At 45.9% G+C, this 24,171-nt stretch overlaps 1 protein-coding gene across 1 annotated transcript in view; it reads left to right on the plus strand.

Annotated features, from left to right (window-relative positions):
- Positions 1-1,800: 1,800 nt before the first annotated feature.
- LOC144123632 (retinal homeobox protein Rx-like) overlaps positions 1,801-24,171 on the plus strand; it is a 41,376-nt gene continuing 19,005 nt past the window's right edge. The window contains exon 1 of the mRNA XM_077656432.1: positions 1,801-2,157. Within this exon, the coding sequence (XP_077512558.1) occupies positions 1,920-2,157 (238 nt within the window). The 5' untranslated portion in view covers positions 1,801-1,919. The remainder of the gene's footprint in view (positions 2,158-24,171) is intronic.

Consider the following 24,171-nt stretch of genomic DNA (forward strand, 5'->3'; position numbering starts at 1 on the left):
GGCCGGGATCGAACCAGCGTCTTTCGGGCCAGCTGTAGAGCGCCGTAACCACTCAGCCACCGCGGCGGCTTGATATCTTATATATGGTCTCAACGCAAAATATAAGCAAGCACTCAAGGGGAAACGAACAGCTGCTCGAGAAATAGAAGCAGGGCGCAAAGGATTGGTCCGACATTAAGACAAACGTGGTTGCTCTGAAACATAGCCCGGTACTTGGGTGTTGATAAAGCACCATAGAATAAAATAAATCCGGCTTTTGTTGTCGCGCAAGAGGACTTATATACGTGACCGCCACGTCCCCCTCAATAAGCTTTCTTTTTTTCTCTTTATTCCCCATAATAATCCCCCCAGGCGACGTGAACTACAAAATAGACTTTGCATGCCTCCACTCTAATTAAGGATATTGCAGCGTAAGAAAATCAAGGGGAACTATCGTTGTTTGTACCAGCTAGGTATGTGTACAACAGCACAGAGCCACTACGGTCTCTCCTGTCACGCGCCTGCGGCTCTTATTAATTTTGTCGTGGCCTGCAGGTCGTTTAATTGATAACCTTTTTCGAGGCGTGTGTGGTCACCCCCGGCCAACAAGCTGCTCGTTTTCGCCTCTGCTACGGCGAGCCACTCCGTAAGCGCGGAAAAAGAAAACAACAATAAAAAAAGAAAACGATAACGGCCGAACACACTTGCTTTTACAGACAATCTACCACCGTCCTCGGAGAATAACGCACAAACTGCAAAAACCAAAAAAAAAACTAAACAACTTGGGAGCTCTTACGCGCCAGCGGGGGAGAAAACAAAAGCGTAAAAGGATCATTTGGGAAAGCAGGAAGGGCGCGAAAGAGGGGAGAGGGCGGAGAAGAGGGGTGTGCTCTCCAAAGTGGTACGGAAAAACGCCGGAAAGCGAGTAACAAAGCCTCCGGGGTGAGAAAGAAGAGGAGAAGAGAGAACGAGGTGTACAAGGCGGCTTGCCAAGAGAAACAAAGCGAACAAATGAGTGAGAGAGAGGTCCAGATAATCTTGGTCCGATTTATCCACTTCCCCCGCTAAACTCCCTCTCCAGAAGACGGCGAAGCGCTTCAGATCAAACAGCGCTAAGCGGCGGGGAACAGCGCATGTGGGGCGCGCTGACGGAACAACCGAGAGCGCTGCACACAACTCCCGAGTTCGAGCAAACAAAAGAAGCAAATTACCGGAGAAAGACTAAAGCGAAAATTACCCAGCTGGTAACGAGCTCAACTAACGATAGAGAAAAGCTTGCGAAGCGGCGCAGCCCAAGTGTGAGCGCGCGCGTGCAAAAAGCCAAAACGTGATCGCCCAGCGGGCCGCACCCTGGGCGCATCTGGTACAGACGAACGCACGCCGTCTCCGGCCGAGGGAGCGCCAACAACGCCGACCGCGGCGCAGCGCGCGCGATCAAAGGAAAGCATCTGCCAAGCAAAAAGAGCGCACCCCCCCCCCCCGTTGTTAGCTGCACCGCTGGGGCGCCCTCTCCCCAAATGCTCCGTGACGTCACGCGTACCGCGCCCGCTCAATGGCGAGACGAATGCGTGACGCGACGCCCCCGATTGGGTAATTACGGAGAGCCAATGAAAGCGCACGCTGGCGGATGCGCGCGTTTGATCTCGGGCTTTTCCCGTTTTTTCTTGCAACTTCTCTTCCCTTGGGAGCGGCGCGTCTCTCTCCCGAATACGGGAGAGGAAAGGAAGGGTGTCCAGCAGCGGCTGTAGTGGCGGCGGTGGTGGCAAAATCGCTTGGCCCCGCACGCAGACTTTGAACGGTGTGAAAAATCGACGACGACTACAGGGCTTGGTTGCGCGCGTGCGTTTCTGTTTTTTCGCGTCGGCCGCGGGAGAGTCGCGCTGGGGAGCTGCTCGCTGACCGCGCTGGCTGCCACCGGTGCTGTCACTGGCAGGAGGGCCATGTTGCACGAGGTGCCGGCGGCTGCGCGCGACGCTGGCGGGGACATCAAGGAACAGGCGTCGAAGAGCGCCGAACGCCGGCTCGTGCACGCCTACTCGATAGACGCCATCCTGGGACTTGACAAGTCTCCGTGCATCGATGAACGTCGTCGGGCGACGGCCGCGGTGGTCTACCAGTCCGGTACGAGATGCGCTTCGCCGGCGGGCACAGACAGCGGTTCCGAGACGGCGAGCAATAGTAAGTTCTAAGAGGTGCTTTGCTTTCAGGCTCCGAAATCAGCCAGGGTTCTGGTTTTCCGACAACTTGGTCCTCAATACCACTGGGCCTCCTCTCGGTACCGTGAGCCCCTTGATGAATATTAATGGCGAAGGAAAGTCAGTGCATGCTGGGACAAGATCTTTGTTTCCTTTCATCACTCAGTGATAACTTAGCAGAGCTGGTTTTAACGTGAAGGGCATGTGCAGCACTAAGTGCAATACAAAAAACAAAAGAAAAGGTCGTCGAGGGAGGCATGCACCATCTTTTTTTTTTGTTTACAGGCCAGCCACGTGGTACAAAGCATAAACGAGGGCGTGTATTACTGAAAAGAACTGGCTGCTCAAACGAAGCACGCAAACTGGAGCTAAATGTTTGTGACTGAATGCGGCCGGCGGTTGCCAACGTCGACTGAAGGCTGCCTGACTCACGACCCGTGCGTTGCACTGCGGCGCGGTTGGAGCATGAAATTTACGAAAGTTCGGCGCAATACGCAATCGCGTTCATATGCTCATACTGGAAACGTATATATCTGCTCATCTTCAGGCAAAAGTTGGAGTAAAAGACAAAAATGCTTTTTCCGTTCTGTCGCTCCAAAAATCGATGAATTCTCGGGCAGACATTTTTAATATGGACTTGGAATTTATTTAAAGCAGCCAATAATTCAAGGTCATTATATCACGTAATTTTGACTAGCACATTTTGTCCGCATTAAAACGAAATCTCTCTTATTATTCGGAGTGAGGGTTCTACTTCCAGTTCAATGAAGCCCCTCACACGAGCCATATTTTCCGGGAAGCAGAATTTTCTCCTCCTGAATACATGGTTAAGCATTGATATTTGCGTTAGGTCACTGCTTCAATGCCATGATGTAAATATACAGTATCAATGATCCGTAGAAAAAATTCAGAAAAAACTTCTGTTAGACTTTACAAATATGTTTAACTGTTTAAAACTACGATTCCGAATTTCAACTATTGAAATTAGCTGCATGAAGTTTCAGAGGTGGAACCAAAGTCATTTACGAACCTACTTTAAGCAAAAGACTTTTTTTTGTGAGCGTACTTTGAAACCCTAGCGACGCCGTTAACGCTCAGAGGAGGTGAATACCTCACCACACTGCGTATTTCTTGAGCGCTTTGAGTCACGTGACAAACAAAATGGCGGACAAAGTTTTAACTGCGATCGAACGAAAGTGGGTTCTGAAGAAATTTTGTGGGGAGTGAAACTCGAATTGACAATAGTAAAACAAGTCTCGCGACGACCATATTACAGTAATTTATATGAACTTCTCAAATTGCGTAAAAGCGACAGAAAATTAGTGCAAAATGTGCGTAAAGCAAGGTTGATTGGAAACCTGAGGTTCCTCCCCGCTTTATAGCAGATGAAGCCACGAATAACGCTCTCAACTAGCTCACGGAGTGCATCTTGCTGTAAATATTTTGGTCGTCGTTAACGAGCTCCAGCATGTTAAAAAACTGTGCCACACTAATAAGTCTATTCAGTCTTCGACTTCCGCAGTTGACTACGAAAAGGCAGCGATTGAAACTAGCGGCTTTAAACAGAACGCTGTAGTCTCTTCACCAGGTTGTCACCAGTCACTAAACGAGTGTGTGACCCCTTACGAAGCAATTTTAAGCATTTAAATTGATAAACGCCACTCTTCAAGCCGAGATAGCTGTTTTTATTGAAATATGACATTGAGGTTAAAATTTCTATATATTGCGAATATTGATGTCTTGTTTTTAATTTACAATTGTGTTCGAGCCCACATGCTTGCAGCAGCAGCTGCGATAATAATTGTTATCTTAGTTGTGTACAGCTCTCATCATATAGTCACTCAAGAACCGCCCAAGAGGTAACTTAATAAAAGCATATATCGGCATTCATGTATTCGACTACAACATCCCATGCATAATTAGGAAGTCTTCGTTTATTCGCACAAAATAAGTATTCTTGTGTTCAGTTCGGCCTCTTTTCGTAACTAAGTCAACAGATGGTCAAAACTCGCGCAATAAGTTTTTCCGATAAGAGCTCGCGTTATAGGCTGCGATGGCTTTCAAAGAGTCCACTAGATTTCAATGCACTAAAATAACAATTATACTGTTTGCACAGCCGAGGCTATTCATTGTGTTTGCCTCAAACTACGTTGTCTGAGACGATTTCCGTCAGAAGCTTCAATTAGCTTAAGTTGAAGCTTTGCAATTAGATGCAAATTATGACATAAATGATGAGCGAATATGTAGGATGACACAGGTTAGGTTTTTCAGACAGATTCGGCAGCTGTCTTGAAGTTAAAAAAGAAAGCCAACTTTTTCCTTTTTGTAACATTACGAAAAAATCAAACGAAACCAAAGAAAGACTGGCGAACAATCACACTGACATTATTTTGGCGGCCAAATGCAACTCGCACGCCGTATAAAGTTAGTGATGAACATTTCGCAACTACAAGTATTGGAGTAAAATGGTTTGTATCGCACTTCTCAAGTTTCCAGCCATTTTTTATGAGCCGGATAAACTAAATATTTGACACAGAAGTCAATATTTGCATCATATATTGTTACTCCTTGCGCAACAGTCCTTAGAGGCAATACAAAATTTCTCAGCCCATGTTAGGAACATGAAAGCATGCCTTAACTCTCGCTGTTATCCACTCGCAGAAAAGTATCTCGCCGGCGTCTTTTTCGTAAAATATATTATCACAACTACTCGCGTTTTCTTTGATTTAACCACCCTCACTACATTTCATCTCGCCTTAACCACCGCCAAGAATTGCCTTCCTCAAACTAGAGAAGCTTGGAATAATTTATCCGCATCACTTACAAGCATAACATGTACCAATAACATTAAAACCGCAGCTTAAATACTTTTTAATTTATTCTTACGATTGACAGTGTGTTCTGCGCAATAACTATTTTCCTTATGCATGTATTTTTATTTCTATTCGAACTATTATCTGACACTTCCGGGACAATTATTTACAGTCAGCATTTTTTTTTCATGTTTGCCTTTGACATTTACTGTATAGTGGTTTCGTTACTTGTATTCTATATTCTGTATCTTCAGTTCGAGTTTGTGCGATTAGCATATGTTTTGCCCCTCTCTCCTTTATGTACAAATGTACCTTGAGGCCAAAAATTAATAAATATTGATAAGATTTAACTATATGCTTCCAGAGTTGGGCTGCGGTGCTGTGTTCCGGCTGAAGCAGATTGAGAATGACCTCAACCCTTTCAGCTGCAAGAACCCTTATATTCTGTTCCAATAATAATAATAACAATAATAATAATAATAATAATAATAATAATAATAATAATAATAATAATAATAATAATAATTGGTTTTTTGGGGGGAAAGGAAATGGCGCAGTATCTGTCTCATATATCGTTGGACACCTGAACCGCGCCGTAAGGGAAGGGATAAAGGAGGGAGTGAAAGAAGAAAGGAAGAAAGAGGTACCGTAGTGGAGGGCTCCGGAATAATTTCGACCACCTGGGGATCTTTAACATGCACTGACATCGCACAGCACACGGGCGCCTTAGTGTTTTTCCTCCATAAAAACGCAGCCGCTGCGGTCAAGTTCGAACTCGGGAACGGTTCCTAAGCAATCAAATTCAAGAGTACATACCAGTAAGATTTGGGTGCTCTCTGTGGATGTCTAAATTTGCTCTTACAGAAGGTTCTAACATGCAAGCAGATATGCGCTGTGCTTCCTTATGTCAAAACATGTCACTCATACTCATTTGAAGCCGAGGCACAAGTACAACTCTCCAGTATTTTATTAATACCGCGGGAGGTCGACCAGACTGTCCTTCCCAGTCCCATCAGGGCAGCAGTGCCAAAATAAACAAAAGTGAGGTATATGCGCGTTTACAGCGTTTTGAAAAGAAAAACGGTAGGGTTTTAAACCGAGTATACGTGCGGAAACCTTGCTTGAAAGGTGCAAAAGCAACGAACCTTGAGGGTGCTATGGTGACCCTCCCATTGGCTACAGCTGGCACGACGGTCCTCCGAACTTATTCGAGCGCTTCCTCCCATTGTAAGAAGCTTGTGCAACGCTCCTCTGAGTTACCCCGAGGCTTCACATAAGATTTTAGGTTGGAACCGTGTTAAGTAGTGCTTTCGCTAAAAAATCTCGCACGCAAGCAGCATCTGCCAGACCAGCGTTGTTCCAGACAGCATATGCATTCGGAGTAGCGGCTTTGAGAGCAGACATGCGGTGGAGGGGGAGGGGGGGGGGGGGGGGGGGGGTCTGCTTTAGCAGAACAGTCGAGTCGACGACGCTGCTACTGCCAAGCGCGCTGCACGCATGCGAGTCTGGTCCCTTTCGCCACAGGGTTTCTCGAAATTGCCTAGAAGGAAAAGTGGCGCCACCGTCTATGCGGATCACATAAGAGCGTTTAATCCACCACCGGAATGCCGTTACAATGTCGGTTTTTAATTGGTTTGTCTAGTGTTGGGCCGAAAGTGTGTTTCTGCCTCGAAATAAGTAATTTTCCTGCTATGCTTTCTTCTGTGCTCAGAATAAATTATTTCTATAGTGCGTTGTTCCCTTCTGAACAAATGTAATGAAATTGAAAGTTCAGCGCTATGCTGGTATGGAAACTATCCCACACTTTTGGAGGTTTGCCTCGATAAGAGTGACATTGTTACAACTGAATCCACATTCTGCGCTCAAAAATAACCAAGCCAAATACAAAACCACATCTGCCCAGCATTCCTGTGTTTCTCCATGCTGGATGAACTGTGCAGTGCCACTTTGTCTTGTAGGTAATTTTTGATAAATTTTATGCATTTTCCAAATGTGGCCCTATTTGAGATGTTGAACAACCGTCTGGTCGATGCTTCCGTCATCTAATTTAAAAAAATTAAACATCTGTACATCTGTGAGCGTAGATTTGCTACGCAGGTGATGTGTCCAAAATTTTTAGGGCAGTAAAAGCAACCAAGCATTTTGCTCGTGTCACGCTATGATCTCTTCACTTCAAACGCCATTCATCATGTCAGCTTCGTTTCAAAGGAAACAACATGCAACATCTATTTCAGTTCTTTTTTATTGTAAACCTACCGTCCTGTAAACATAGCCGTAAACATTGTAAACATAGCGCGTCGTCCTGTACACCTTTCTTGTATCTGTTTTATGTTGCGGTTTCTTATTACCAAAACCAAGCTCCAACTAGCCCAACGCGAGTTATAATTGAATAGCATTCGAGATTATGAAATTTTATATTTTCATGAATGTGCTTTATATTATCAGAGGTAATCTTCACTTGCATGGTATAAGTTGTCCCGACAGTAATGCAAAATTTGATATAGCTTGTTTATTACCTGACATTCGTGGTTCGAATTCCGCACGTTTCTAGAGCATTTCTTTTTTTATGCAATGCTGCTACCCAATATAGACTCCTTCACAAGCGATACATTTCAGCCAGCCTCAATTAGCCTACTCGCTGACGATTTGCTTGAGTGTTCATAGTTAATGCTCTCCCACTGCATGCTGTGTCTTCAAAGCTGGAATTCCTTATTTAAACTTCTTAATTCGTTTAAGAACATTGCTCTTGTCAGTGGTTTCATCTCAGTAAACACGGGGATGTCGAATAGCTTACATCCTTCCTTCCTAAAAAAACTTCATGACGGCCCGTTGTTTCTCTTTTGGAATCCATTCCCTGCATGCAATAAAAAAGATCAAGATCCATTAGTTACCTGCAAAATTTAGATAATCTACCGGCAAAAAAAAAACGAATTGTTATTGCGGCAGAAGACTTATTACCAACACATAAAATTTGAATTATGTATATCAGGTAAAAAGATTTTATGCCAGCTTTTGCATTACTTTCGGTACAACCCTCATATTTCATCCTGTTCAGCGCGGCAGCACTCTTATGAGAGCATTACCACGTTCTGTATATTCCTGAGTAGGCATTCTATAGATGTCATCGGCATAAAGGCATTTGATAAAATGATTGCCCAAGTGGAAAATTCCTTGCATTTATGGCTAACCATTTGCGCCTGCGCGAGGCTAAAACGGTATCTAGTTTTCATTAAAATTGGGATTTTTTGTTAATGAGCAAAGCGAAATGCAAATATCTCTTCAGGAAGGAAACGCTCAGAAAGTCATAATAAGCAATTGAGTATTTAATAATATCAGGGTTCTACAAAGTGCGCCTCAATAATTATACATTCTCTACTTCCACTTCCCACAAAACATAGCATTAATTGGGGCCTATTAAGTTCTAACAGAGGAATGCGGCCGTTAGACCAAGAAATAGATACATATAATGCGCAGATGGGCTTAATGTAAACTTCAAGTCGCTCACACGCTGAGAAATAATCGCAACATCAAAGCAATAAACTCTTTTCCAGTTTCCTCACAGCTCCGTTTAAAACTGTGCAAGAATACGACGCTACACTTTATGATCTTACGGAAATTTTCTAAGCATCTCTTGTTCTCACTCTCACAGTATTATCCACTTTTCAAGGCTCCTACGTTGGGGCAGCACATAATAAGGTGGACGTTACACACAGTAAATTAAAATGGACGTTACACATAGTAAATTGGGTTTATTTCCCCTACTCCAAAAGCGAAATTAACCTATCATTTGGCAAGTAGTCCTCGTGTACGCAACACAAAAAATACAGAAAAATTCTGCCTTTGTAACAATTTTCAGCGTGTTTTCTCACCAATACAATTTTTTTGGATACAGGGAGGAGAAAGTGCATTAGTGCGCAGTACGTGTCAATGGTCGGTTTACAGTCCAGGGTAAAAGCAAGTTTCATTTATTTTTAAATAAGTTTGAAAAAAAGCGGACAGACATTGCTGGCCAAATATGACATATTTTGTCACCAAGTCTTGCTCCAAACGTGTCAGGAAGTCTTTTTTTTTTTTTCGGTGAGTATCCCTGATGAAAAAATAAATGCGGTCTGAAGACATCTCCACAATAGAAGCCAAACGTAAAGAGCTGTTTTTCAGCAACTATGATTGAATCGTGCGAGTTTCTACGCATAATGCATATTGTTCAACATGTCTAATTTATGCAATTACACGCGCTTAGTCGTAGATCAAATCACTAAGAATAGATGTACTGCACCTGCACAATTTTTTCAGTGGTTAAATAAAATATTTCTTGATTCAGTAGGGTGTTGGTAAATATACTAAAATATTTCCACCTTCTTTAGCACATGTAATGTAAACTAAAGCGCGTCAGCCGCAAGCAAGTCTTGTTTCTTAGTGAAAAATAAATGAACATACGAACTGCAGACGTTGTGCTTCTTGTGGCTTCGCGGTTCCTCAGTACGTTAATCTAGGTGTCGCTTGAGATCACGAAAAGGAGTGCCCAGGATGCACTGACTTCTTCCTCGCTATTTTCTTATCATCCTAATCATCATGAACAGCCTGACTACGGTTAGTGCAAGACAAAGTCCTTTCATACTGATTTCCAATCAGCTTTCCGCCCCGGCCTCCCTCACCCAGGAAAATCTACCTAATAGTGGGATGCGATAAGTGCAGTGTCCGTGTTGCCTGCAGTGCTTACATTTTTACTGACTTTTACATCTTTATTGATCGGGCACAAATTGGGAAGCGCTGTATGCCCTGCATTCCGACATACAGGGCGCCATCTCTTATTTGTATTTGTTTGTAGTATGTATTTTCTTTCAGATGAAAGTGGATGAAAGTGGCAGATGTGTTTTGTACAAGAATGATGGTTTTATGTAAGAGCACATGCGTACACATTTACATTGAGACCACCTTCACGCAAGTGATATCAAAGACTGGAAAAATACATACTTACCCTGTCGCCAGCAGTGGCTAAGAAATTTGCTGTTGTGATCTTAAATATAATTAACGAAACGCCGGGTTCTACTTAAAGCAGGGCATGGTTTCCCAAAAAGGCATGAAAAGTCAAAGCGGCTTTCTTGAAAAGGCGTGAAAGATTCGATTCCAGACTCAAATATTGTTACAAGAAGCCTTTCGAACATAACAAGCCCCTAAACATGGATTATCAAGAAAAAGAGTTATGTTTCAATGTAGCTCAGCCCTGGCTCAGTACTACCCAAGAAAAGCTTTCAAGCGATGAAAAGAAAAAGTTTGAAACTTATTACTCAACTCTGGAAAAATGAGGCGTTATAAAACTCAAAAATAATGCTGAATCGGACAGCGCTAACTTCGAGAAATTTGGATGGAGGAAAGAGGATACAAACAAAACGAGCGCTTACTTGCAACTGTTTATTTTTCGAGCAGGTAAAGCCTTTTTATGGGAAAAGGTAGAAGCACACAATGACATTTCCCCTAACAATCACGCAGGCGAATTTATGCGAATATTTTTGTTGTTGTTCTTGCGGTCTTGACTATTTGAATCCAGGTAGCAGAATCCTTTCTTGGGCTGCTCACGTATTCATCGTCTTCAACAGGCGTCATGAAAAAGGCTCCAATTTTTCATCTTAATTGTGTATTTTTGAAAAATTGAGTGCGCTTGTTTTTCCAGACATTGGGTGTTTTTACTTTTGAAGGTTCACTTCGTATTATGTACCACCAGGTTGTCGGGATGCTATACATGATCTTAACACACACGCTCATGCTGACGCAGCCTATAATTCAGGCATCTGCTTGCCTCTCTCTCGTATGTTTTGCATGTTTTATTTTGCGTGCCAACTGCATCTTGTAAATGACGTCTTGCACGAAGTATAGGAACGAATTCTTGTCCTTGAAGCCCTCTTTCTTTTTTCTTGTGTAGGTGATGATGCAAGTTTACCTTTTTTCAGAGCCCTTTCATCTTGACGGGCGCCGAGAATACAACAGGGTTATACTAATCTTTAACTATCTTTTTCAGCCGATGTCGTACATCGGCTACGTATGGCACAACAGCTGGGCCCCATATCTTTTTTTTCCTTTTTTTTTGCTCTTTGCTTCTGCTCAGCTTATTTTAGAAAGCTTTCTGGAATTCCTATGATAAACTGCTTTGTGAATCCGCTGGCTTCCTACCTTTTCACCTGAATTTCGAGACCATGCCCGACTTTCTGTGGGAAAGATTTTTTAACGAACTGTTTCAAACACGACACTGCTACACTTCTTTTCACGATCTAGGAGTGTCCGAAATGAAACTTCACGGCGCCTTTCTCCCCTCTTGTATTGTATATTATATTCATATGCGAGACATTTAACTAGGTTTGGATGTCGAGAAACTGCAGGCAAGAATTGATAGCGACCTCGCAGGTGAATTCCAGGCCATGGAAGGCGTTAAACCAATCTTCTTAAATCCTCTCTTTTTTCCTATAAGAAGTTTTTACGTGACTGAAAAAAATACACAGTTGAAAGTAAGCGCTAGTCTTGTTTTTAAATCTCTGTCCTGTACCCAAATTTGTCGAAGTTAGCTTAGTCGGATTCAGTAAGACCGACCAACTAGCCTCAATCGCTGGCATTTTGAAAAACGATGCCACCGTTGATGCGTAGGCTGTGCGAATAAGCGTAAAATAAAAAAAAGAACAATATTAATTCCTTCTGGGGCTATAAGAACTGTTTAGGTACGCAGCCATCTGAACAGGTTCCAATAATCTTTGCATTGGTCCAGTGAACACCTTCCTCGACCCGCGAAAAAACGCGTGCTTTGATCCCTTTAAATGCTTGGCGTGCGGTAGGAACCGGTCTAATACGAATGCCGAAGAGAGAGCTCTCATATTAGGCTCTAGTTTAGGCACAACAGCGAATCTTCCTGTGGCTTCGTGCCCTTTTACCGTGCCATGTAAACAACAGCTCGTTTCAGGCATCGTCTCCGATAACGTAGCCCCCAAGCCGCTCAAAAATTTGAGAAGGCAGCATGTATTTATCTTTTTGAGGTGACGCTTATAACCGTACTGGCGCAGACGCCTCGTCTGCTCTCCCTCCGCGGATGTCATCCGCCTTCAGTCTCCAAGCTGTAACGCAGACTACCGCGCGCGTGCACAGGGCGCCGCTTTTGGCTCCGTCTGCCAGTTTTGGCTCCGTAATCCGGTCTGAAGAGTGCCGGCGTAATCCAAGCCAAGCCGCGCCACCGCACTGCGGGTCGGCCGTCTGTTTTTCCGCGCTGCGTTCTCCGAGTGCGCTAAGCCTAATCGTGAATGACGTTTGAGAAGTCAATGCGGAAAGAAATCCGCCTCAGCTCCAGCCGGACTCGGGCTTAATTTGAAGCAGTCCGGATTTACCAGGCCTCGGCGGATATGCTCCTAAGCCAATTACATCTGTCAAACACGCCACGAAGACAATTTACTCGTTCATATTGTAAGCGTGGTTTTGTTTCGCTTTTTTCAGCTACTTTGTCGTGACCAAGAGTGTGCTAGCTTCTGGCAAGAACTTGCCTCAATGATAATAAATCATGCTATGCAAAACTAGAGTGACATCTGAGCGGAGTCGCACCCACAGGAAGGTGCTGCGAGTTACACTCACGTAAAGTTGCAAATTATTTAAGTAGGGAAACCAGGGGTATGATGTGACGTTGTAACAAAAGCAGCGCAGTTGTGCGATTTGAGGTATTGCTCCGCTAGCTTAAGCGCCTCTGCAGACAGAGAAGTATCATCTAATCGCCGTCTTCACGCTAAGCACTGTTTCCTCACTGTTATCGCTTGCTTAGAGCGGATATCATCATCATCATCATCAGCCTGACTACACCCACTGCAGGGCAAAGGCCTCTCCCATGTCTCTACAATTAACCATGTCATTTGCTAGATGCGCCCACCCTATGCCCGCAAACTTCTTAATCTCATCCGCCCGCCTAATTTTCTGCCGCCTCTGCCACGCTTACCTTCTCTTGGAATCCACTCTGTTACCCTTGAGGACCAGCGGTTATCTTGCCTTCGCATTACATAGTCGCTTAATTAAGTTAATCAAATTCATGTACGACAGTGACAGAAAACCGCGAATAAGCGTCACCTCATCGTTTTAAAATCCTTCACTTGTGCCCTGCAAAGAAAATACGGCTGGTTGACTAACTGATCGCGGTTTGTGAAGAATGTAAATGCGATATAACATTATTTTTAATATGTAAAATACATTAGCAGCGATTGTATTCATATTTTCTACTGTCAATGCCGTGTTAAAATGCGTGGTTCGTTTCCCTTTCCGTAGCATTATTTAGATTAAGCCACTGTACCATAAAGAGCTCAGTTTATGCCGAAATGACTTCTATTCATAGCAGATTCCGTGAACACCGCCTTGCTCGTCAAATAAGTAGAGTGCTGCGGTTATCATCTATGTGATTCGCTCATAGCGTATGTCCTTAAACGTTCTGTTTAAATGACCACTTTTCAACAGTTGTAACGCGGAACATGACATTAAAAACGAATGTTTGGTATTATTTCTTTCCCTGTACGCGTAACTAACGATTTGTTCGACAAGCGGCTATGTACTAACCATCCCTTTTTACACCCTCATAAGCCGTGACATAACTTTTCCCGGTAACGTTTTTCTCAGCGATTTTTGGGGCGATAACCTTAACAGAAATATTTTGGTGTATACGTACCCTCGTTTTGATAGTTATATTACTCATTGCAAGAAATTGAAATTAGCTACAATGAGAACATAAACTAGAATCAATATGAAAGGTTTATCAGTGCTCATATGAGCAAGCTCGAATTGAGGACAACCGTAACTTGCAGGGCGAAAGTGAAAGGGGTCTGTCGGTTCGTGGAACGCTCGCTTAGCTTTCTGTGGAATTTTCTCTGGCGTGTGCTGTCACAAAAAAAAAAACAGGGACAGCCAATGCCATTATGTGTTGTAGGAGCGATAACATTTGCAGCTGTTGATGTGTTTTCCAGAAAGGATGTCACTTTTTTCCAGCCAATGAGAATGACCGGTCTGGTGACGTCAGCTCCCTCCAGACACTTGGCGAATTTTACGACCGACGACGCATGTTTGGCCACATGAGGCTTCTAATACATTAATAAAGTGAAATTAAAAACGCGCAGTGTTCGCCATTTGTGACAAGCCCCGTCTTGAAGCGCTATCGTATTAAGTCACGAATATTAATTTTCAGTGCGACAAGTGTCACTACTAAACCACACCACGTCTATACTCCTCGAATATGGGTAGGTTTATGAAAAGCTGGCTTAAGTAGCTAGCGCTTAGAAGCATCGTAGCCCCAGGTACAGCATACAGGCTAAGCGCAGCTCTATACGTGTTCTCAACGAAAGGTCATAAACAACTTACAATGTTCTCATAAGTTTGTCGTGTGTTCTTTTAGCCACGTTTTCTTTATTATTCCGCCTGTCTGCCATCAATATGTATACGTACCATGAGGGAAATATAAACACTTGTATTAGCAAGTAAAATAGCCCATCCGTCTCGGTAAAAATGCTAAACGCTATGCAAGCCATAGCGTACGCGATTCTGCGTACGCGACTCTGCGTAAACGAAACAAACCACTTATTGTTTACTCCGCTATGAAGCAGTGCACACACATCGCCGAACTCAACTTTTATTTGAGAAATTAGCCATGAAACTGCACTCGTCAGTGAGACAATGAGAAGCGCTCAAAGCCTAAAAGAACCTTGGTTTCTAATAAGGGAGTAACTGCTGTTCCCACACTATTCTCACTTCGAGTTATTGATCAATTCTCTCTCGCCCTACCATAAGCTTGCCGTCCCGATTATCTCAATTGGTAGAGCGACTGTTCCGGTGAAGCGATGGTCCAGGGGTCGAACCCCGGACCAGGATGAATTTTTCTTTAACTACGAAGTTTCTGTAGAAGATGTATACTATAGCTTTCCTCTGCAGCCGTATGGCTGAGCTTGGGTGGATGCCATTGAGTAATTACTCCCTTATTACAAATTTATTCCACCATGGGGGATTCCCCTAAACAACTGTCCAACCATGGTTTCGCTTTTGCAACTGATCCGGAGTTCCCGGGTTCGAACCCGACCGCGGTGGCTGCGTCTTTATGGAGTAAAAACGCTAAGGCGCCCGTGTGCTGTGCGATGTCAGCGACGTTAAAGATCCCCAGGCGGTCGAAATTATTCCGGAGCCCTCCACTACGGCACCCCTTTCTTCCTTCTTTCACTCCCTGCTTTGTCCCATCCCTTACGGCGCAGTTCAGGTGTCCAACGATATATGACACAGATACTGCGCCATTTCCTTTCCACCAAAAACTAATTATTATTATTATTAAATGATACGCTTCAGTAAGGATTTTCTCGCTTTTCCTTTCGGATTCTTATTCGATCACGAACGTTCAATTCAGTACATCAGGCGCGTGTGAGAGTAAATGCGAGGGAGGGGGATAGGAAGGGAGGCGTCTGTGACAAGAGCAGTGCCTGAGGCTAATGTCAGCGACGAAGCTTATTCGGTCGTATATATAGACGTCGAATGACGAATCCTCCCACGACTGTTTGCTCGCGCTCTCTTGCTTTAAGGGAGTGAGCTATCCCACCCGCACGCGTAGGACTGACTCGGACGCGCCTCCGAAGAGGCGGCATCTCTATCGCGCCCCAGGCGGACCCTCCCTTCGATTTCTTTGCTCTTCAATGGCGGACCTGACAGCCGCCTTAAACTCTGCTGCCCTCCGAGCAATGCGCTCGACGCTTTTCCCAGGAAATGAGGAAGAAAGTGACGGCGTATTCTTCCATCTTTTTCCTTTCTCGTTCTTTTTACTCTCACGTTTGCGTCACAAAAAAAAAGCGCGTTCCTCGTTTGATGTGCACCAAGCATGCTTGACGGCGGGGGCGACGCCCTTAAACAGCCTTGTATAGGGCCTCGGTATGTTAGTACTGTGTAAGGCACGTCTTGTGCCCAACGGACCCGCGTACGGACCCGCGTACGGAGCCACGCTGGCCGTTCCGTACATCCCAAAGCAGCAGAGTCGCGCGCACGCGAACGTCTGTCGGAGTTGTCGCATACAGCGAGCCAGACAGCATTCGAAGGCGGGAAGGAAAGAAGAAAGAAGGCGCGGGGATGAAAGTTGCGCGAGGACTGACGCGCTCCCGGCTGTGCAAGGCTCCTTCTCCTGCACACACACAGAGAGAGAGAGGGGGCTAATCTGTACAGTCGGGGGAAACGGCGCTGAAGCCGCGCTGAAATCTGACGCAGTGACAGGAACCGCGCCTTGTACGCAAGGCTGGCCGGTCGCGCGACCTGGGGATGACAAGAGTTGGCGAAAAATGCTGCGGGAGGCACCTCGTCGCGCGAGCGCTGCGCATGCGTTTGAAAGGGAAGCGTGAGAAGGGGCAGTCAAGGCGTCGTTTCTTGATGAGGCGGGCAAGAAAACTAGAGTGAGGAACGCTCATTACTGCAGTATGAAACTTTTCACGTCTCAACATTCAAAAAGGCAAAAGGCTGTATAATAGTTTAAAGTGGTGCAGTCAGCTTCCGATTGATTTCTTATACATGAGCGAAGAGATGGCAAGTAATAATAATAATAATTGGTTTTGTTTTTTTTTTTTGGGGGGGGGGGAGGAAATGGCGCAGTATCTGTCTCATATATCGTTGGACACCTGAACCGTGCCGTAAGGGAAGGGATAAAGGAGGGAGTGAAAGAAGAAAGGAAGAGAGAGGTGCCGTAGTGGAGGGCTCCGGAATAATTTTGACCACCTGGGGATCTTTAACGTGCACTGACATCGCACAGCACACGGGCGCCTTAGCGTGAGATGGCTAGTACTGTGTCAGTTTTAATCCTAATTTTATAGTTTATGAGGTTTAACGTCCCAAACAGAATGGACTATGGGGGACAGCACAGTGGAGGGCTCCGGATGATTTTGACCACCTGGGGTTCTTTAACGTGAACTGACATCGCACAGCACACGGACCTCTAGCATTTCGCCTCCACCTAAATGCGACCTCCACGGCCGGGATCGAACCCGAGTCTTTCGGGTCAGCAGCCGAGCACCATAACCACTGAGCCACTACGACGTAATAGTATTTATAGCTCTTGTGTGTAATACTGAATGTACCGGATAATAATATAGCAGTACTCGGACCGTATTCTGCAGCAATTCGATTTCAGATCCATTCCTTCGCACCTTTATCACTGGCGGCTGCCGCCCAGGAAATCAAAAGTTTACAGTAAGCAGACAACAGCGATCACCGACTCGGATATTGAAAGATGTTGACAAGCGGCGAAGAGCCGAAGGAATATCAAAAATTAGCTTGAACTCGAGAAAGTGCCCAGTTATTTAGACAACCTGGAGTTCCTCGAAGTGTGTTTTTTTCTCGTTGTTTTTATATTTCCTTCTCTATAAATTGTCTCCTTTTGTATTGCACGCGCGTTCTTGGACTATATGTTCCATGCCCGCACAAGTATTGGGGTGGGGGTCATTACACAAAATTTTGTCGCATAAGAATTTGGTCGCAAGTACCGACAATGCATTCCTGATTTTGCTTTCAGCGTTTCTTATGTAACGCATTTCTTTTCCTTTTTCTTTTTTTGTGTGTATGACCACGAGTTCGATTCGCGGCAGCGGCGGCTGTATTTAGTGGTGCTGTTGTAAAGCACGAACTTCAAGGAAGCTCCACAGGATGCATTACTCGCAGTAGGGATATACCTATAGGGCAGTATATTGCGTGCTCTTTTAGTTCTACCTTTGAGTTGAAAGGGGAGGGGGAAGAGGGGGGCTTAAACGAAGAACAAGGAACCGCCTCTGCAAGGAATATAATTCCTATAGCGGCCGAAATCTGCCTGAAGTTGTACAACACTGCACACATTATAACTTAGGCTGTTGCTCTGATACGTTAATACGTTAACGAAGGATATGTTCATCTTAAGGTTTGAAACCAATAATGGTTAACAAAGGGCATGTATTGAAGAACTGTCGAGGAAATAATATACAGACTCCACAGAGTAAACTTAAAGCACTAGATAGCAGAGCTGGTTAGGAGTATCAAGCATGTGAATGCCCCCCTCTCACCCCCACCCCGCCCCCGCTGCCACCACTATCCCACCTTAAGCTTTTGAAAACTGTCTGCGTTCATTAGATGCAGTGTAGAGGTAATTTTCGTCATTTTCAGCTACCGTGTTCTTATTAGCCAGCGTGCAAGCCGCAGCACGTACTGAGGCAAAGGCTTTGACCCCTCTTCTCCGTCACACATTGCCATACTCAAGTAAACGAAAGACGGAAAGGTCACACGTTCCCGATGCATCATTCCCTACCTCTTCCTCTTTCTCGCTGACGTCATTTAGACGACACTGAGAGAAATAGAGGGGAAGGGGGGCTTGTTTAAACAGACCATTTGCACGCAAGATGCAGAGACCGACAAAAGCGCTTCGGCCCGTAAACCTGGCGCACGCAGTATAGAAGCGGCGCTCAGGCCATCAACGCATAGGTTAAACACGGGGCGCTCGCGCCCGCAGCCAAGTGTTCCGCTCACAGTGCCATGGCCTCCCTTTATCTGTATGGGTACCACGTGACAGCTAAGCCTCGTAGGGAGGTGTCGGGCCTGCTTGCACGCAATGCCGAGCTCGCCGCTTTATGCGACCCACGGCGAGAGAGGAGGCAGCCGACCTCATGAATGCGCCGCCGTCAAAACAGGGCAGCATGCCCACCCGCCCTCACAGCCGGCGGGGATGTCAAGGGCCATGGGAACGCAAACATTTCCACGAGTCTCGTCGCGAGGAGTTCGTCAAAGTCCGCCGCGCGCGCGCCATTCCCGGATGCGCCGCTCGGCTGTCGCCCGCAGTGCCTCGTCTTCTGGCCGCCTCCCCATTGAGGGCCGACGGCGGCCCCTTATATATGGGAGCACGCATGCGCCTTGTGTACAGTTTCAATCGGGCCACGTGGCCCGGCCGCCGACCTTTTAGGTCGTTGATACCTTCCGTCGATGACGCATTGCATTTGTATGACCAATGATTACCGAAACGAGTGGATTTCACAGTTTGAACGGGGAAGCCTCGTCACTCGATTCACTCTACATGTGAATCGTAGAAATTTAGCCTCTGAGTTATCGATTGTTTGCACAGCAAGTGCTAATCAGGAAACATTATGACTATCGGCTACGTGGCACTCACGGTAATACAGGACGAACTACGTCCACCGCTATGGATGAGGGTGGCGCTGGTGAACACTCTCAAGGTCCTGTTACACTGCACATAAATAACCCCAAAAGCAGAATATTGGACAGCCGTTGCCGTAGTTCAGTTGGTAGAGCACCGAAAACGAAATTCGGAGGTCGTGGGTTCGGATCCCAGCGGCGGCATGTGGTTGTTTTTTCTTCTGATTTTATTAATCTCTCAGTGATGAAAAACAACAAATTTAAAAAAAGACATTCCCCTCAGCTCCTTAGTTTCAATGACTGTTGGTTTCCGTCATATATCGGCTAGTATAGTTTCAGTACACGAGAGTAAAAAAGGAGGAATAGCAAATGAAATCTTTGACACCTTTTAGAAGTTTAATTCGTAGGAGCTGACGATGTCCTATATGTAGAAAAAAAAACTAACTTAGAGGCACTTGATTTCCTATTTGAAACCAATGATAGGCTTAAGAGTTATATACGGAGCACCTGCAAGAAAACCTCAAGTGAAGTTCTAAAGTGAGAGAACACTATTTGCATTTTTTATTGTTTGAAAGATCTTAATGATATCACGTGTTCCACATCTGATAACAGTACTCTAAGCCGCATTTCAACTAGACTCAAGCGCTTAATTATGCAAGACGAGTCAGTCAGATAGTCCTACTATGATGGCAGTTCACAATTGTCTACCTATTTCTTTCGTTTTTCTTGCCCCAACGAATGCAAGGGGATCATCCGTGGTCCTATGTGTATTTGGCGCTGTGTGATGTCCAACGGAATAATTTTTTTTTCGTTTTCTCAACGAAGCTTTCAAGCAGAAGCTACCACAGCGCTTGTGCCATATAGCATGGTTTTGACTGTTTCCAAAAGCACGTTTGCTTCATCACTTCTCATTGTTTAATTGCACGCCACGCGCTCGCATAACCATGTTTCTATTAAGCAGTGCGCGCGTACTTGTAGAAAAGTTGACCGGCTCTGGAATTATTAACCAAAGCACCAGTTTTCAAAAGCACATTGCAACGTCTGATCTCCGTGCTCGACCGACCAACGCAAACGTCGCGCGTTTCCAATGAGAGCTCGTGCACATATCCATTCAACAGAAAAAACCAAGAGCTTTTTTTTCTGATTTTTTATTTATAACGGCTAGAAATATTTTAGAGCGTGCATAAAGAACACTGAATCCAATAGCTGCACAAACGACGGAGACTGGAGGTATAGACACCCCATACAAAATTGGGAGAGCTGCACACGTGTCCAGTCCCGAACGGACGCAATTAAGGCAGCTGCAGAGCCGGAAGCCATGCGCTGCAGGAGCGCCGTCCGAGTTTGCCTCGCAGCTTAAGCGCTCCCCGTAGAGAGCACGTGTCGAGCCCTGTCGGCGGGTCCCTCCGTCCCGGGACACGCGGCTCAGTGAATGGCCGTGTTAGCTTCGCGAGCGCCGCTCTGTGGCGCGGGCATTTTTACTGTCATTCTTTACTGTCATTCTTGACTAAGTCTGGTTTGCTTCCAGTGAAGTTTCACGTATTTCTCAAAAGAAACAATCTTGAGGTTACGTGTGTAGTCCCTGGAGCTATCCTTCCAGTCATGGAGTGTACATTGGAGAAAGTTTCAAGTTTTGAAGCAAATGCAAATGCCCCACCGCGGTGGCTCAGTGGTTAGGGCGCTCGACTACTGATCCGGAGTTCCCGGGTTCGAACCCGACCGCGGCGGCTGCGTTTTTATGGAGGAAAAACGCTAAGGCGCCCGTGTGCTGTGCGATGTCAGTGCACGGTAAAGATCCCCAGGTGGTCGAAATTATTCCGGAGCCCTCCACTACGGACCTATTTGTTCCTCTCTTCTTTCACTCCCTCCTCTATCCCTTCCCTTACGGCGCGGTTCAGGTGTCCAACGATATATGAGACAGATACTGCGCCATTTCCTTTCCACCAAAAACAAATTATTATTATTAAATGCAAAAATGAATTGATGCTATCCGCTGTACTTTCTAGCTTCTGTGATAGCCGTGGTTAATAAAGATATGAAAAAGTTCTTTTTTTTTCATTCCTCGGTACAGGCAAGAAATAAATTTTTTTCCTGTGCAATATGGTCCGCCCGGCCGGGGAAGCCTCTTAATTATTTTCCTCCACCCAGCGTTCTTTACAACGTAAGCAAAAGCCTCAGTACAAGGTTGTTTCTCACGCTATCGCCTCCAGCCAAATGCGAACATCGCAGCCAGAACATCACGCGCCAACGCCTGCTCGAAGAACGGCCAAATTCTCCAGCTGTGGTGGTGGAAACTGACAAACGAATTTTCAAGCTCCGCCTTGCAAGTGTGTCTTACAAGGCGGCATATCTCATGTATACGCCGGCATGGTCCTTAAAGATGTGATTTACCTGAGGGTGAGAAATTTAAATCGTGGGTGAGCGAATAACTTGTCTTGGCTTGGTTTGATCAGTGCTTAAATTCGGGGGGCCTCGGACGGTCTTAGATTCCCTACCAATACTGAAAACTGAGCTGAGAGCTCCTTCATGCTATAATGTAGATTGCATGAATTTGAAGCAAGAAACCATTCTTTACGTTGGTGTTGGTTTCTTTCAAAGCAAGAGGAAGCCAAGGGAAAAGGTGGTATGTATGTCTTGGTCTTGGATCCGTGATATGGACATATCAAGTAGGCTGCTGCCACCAACTCTTGTTGCCTGCGAGGGTAACCTGCATAATATGAACCTGCGTCATCGTTGTCATCCTGTGGACGATAACAAGAACACCGAGAGCATGAGAGGCGTGAAGGCAACTTGGTTACTTGTGCCAAAGACGGTACTTGTAACAGTGGTGTCCCCAAGGGAGAAGACGCGTGCATAGTGTTGTAATTCGAGCTCATCGAGAACTCAACGCAAAGGTGAGAGCGCGCACTCACATACGCACACACAAAATAAAAAGCGAGAACGCGAGATGAATAATAATAATAATAATTGGTTTTTGGGGAAAGGAAATGACGCAGTATCTGTCTCATATATCGTTGGACACCTGAACCGCGCCGTAAGGGAAGGGGTATAGGAGGGAGTGAAAGAAGAAAGGAAGAGAGAGGTGCCGTAGTGGGGGGCTCCGGAATAATTTCGACCACCTGGGGATCTTTAACGTGCACTGACATCGCACAGCACACGGGCGCCTTAGCGTTTTTCCTCCATAAAAACGCAGCCGCCGCGGTCGGGTTCGAACCCGGGAACTCCGGATCAGTAGTCGAGCGCCCTAACCACTGAGCCACCGCGGCGAGTGAACGCGAGATGGGAACCGCGCCGTTAGGGAAGGGATAAGGGAGGGAGTGAAAGAAGAAAGGAAGAAGGAAGAAGGCGCCCGTGTGCTGTGCGATGTCAGTGCACGTTAAAGATCCCCAGGTGGCCGAAATTATTCCGGAGCCCTCCACTACGGCACCTCTTTCTTCCTTTCTTCTTTCACTCCCTCGCTTATCCCTTCCCTAACGGCGCGGTTCAGGTGTCCAACGATATATGAGACAGATACTGCGCCATTTCCTTTCCCCAAAAAACCAATTATTATATATGGGAACAGTGCATACAAATCACACTGTAGGCTCCCGCCTTTCACATGAAGACGTTGGTTCAGGCTCGGTGGTTCACAAATATCTTCTACATTTCGCCTCGCTGGACCAAGATAGGTTTTGTCTCACTAAAGTTATGCAGTGTAGAGGAGATGAGTTCGATAGCCTAAGTTTGGCAAGGGCAGCATTCACAAAGCCTAATGAGGCGGAAGCTTCACTACGCTACGTAAAAGAGATTTCACCATGCGCTGCCGGTTGACCTTCAAGTGAGCCAGAGGTCAAGTGTGGCTGTCGGCCTTACCATATGTGGCCCACCATGGTGTCCCGCCACTTGACCTTTCGATTCGCCGGTAGAGCGCGGTGTAATAGGCCGCAGTGTTCATTGGGTGACCAACCTCTCGCGATGATCGATTAATTTAACTGCCACCTGCAAGGGTGGCAGGGTGGGTGCGCTGTCTATCCAGTGCGCGGAACGCACTCAACGTTATAGACGCCAAGCAGCGTCTACTTGCCCGGTACACCACAGCTTTTACTCCATAACCAGGTTCAGCAGTAGTTAAACTGCAGCTAATTTTTTTTTCTTGCATAAATTGTTCATCCCGGCTTCACGTCTGTAGTGTCATATCGATATCGTGTCCCATCGCATCACACTGATCTGTCATATCGTATAGTATTTTATCCTATCTTGCGGCATCATATCATATCACAATCCTATCGAAAATAGGTTGCGAACCATGTACCGGCAAGGCAAGGAAACGTATACGTGCAACCAATTCTACAACCTCGCCGTGGCTGCGTGTATGGTTCCAGTCGGATAGACGATACACGTCGGCATAACCTTTGCGGTACCCATCACCGCTGATCATGGGTCCGTATATCTGAGTTCGCATTCGGTCTCGTACTTTTGCTGCGCTTTTCGACTACAGCAAGCACACTGGACGCCAGGCGAAGAGACGATGAAAGAAAAGCTGTGCCCGTACGGGGCGGATAGACAGAACGCTGCATCAGCACCAGCTAGCCACGCGCCACCTTTCCTGCTTTTAGCGAGTGCACGTGTCCCGCAAAGGGGTGCATCTCGTCGTTCTGTCGAGGCGAGAGGCTAATCCGGCACGATTGGCTGCGCGCATACGCGCGAGGTTATCGCTGAGCGGAGCGCTGTTGTCCCCACCCTGACGGCCCACGTGATTAGGTTGTCCGCCTGTGCACGAGTTTCCTCTCTGGCTATAGCCGCCAAAACTATGAGCCCCGGGGTCGTATTTCGCACAAACTCGGGTGGTCGTCTCTGAAGCTCTGGAGGGTGTTCCTGGGATTTGACAAAGGGCCGTGGGCACGTTTGCAAGAGCTATGAACAAAAAACTTGGGGGACGCTTAAGCTTCGTCTTTTAGAGGACTGTAGACACCAAATTTTTTGCTTGCGTGTTTTCTTCTTTCAAACGACGCGCTAGACCTTGCTATACGCGGACCACCCCGTGGTGTTCGCCTACGACCACGAAGTAATAT

The sequence above is a fragment of the Amblyomma americanum genome, chromosome 3, assembly GCF_052857255.1.
Source record: "Amblyomma americanum isolate KBUSLIRL-KWMA chromosome 3, ASM5285725v1, whole genome shotgun sequence".
In the NCBI taxonomy this organism is placed as follows: Eukaryota; Metazoa; Arthropoda; class Arachnida; order Ixodida; family Ixodidae; genus Amblyomma; species Amblyomma americanum.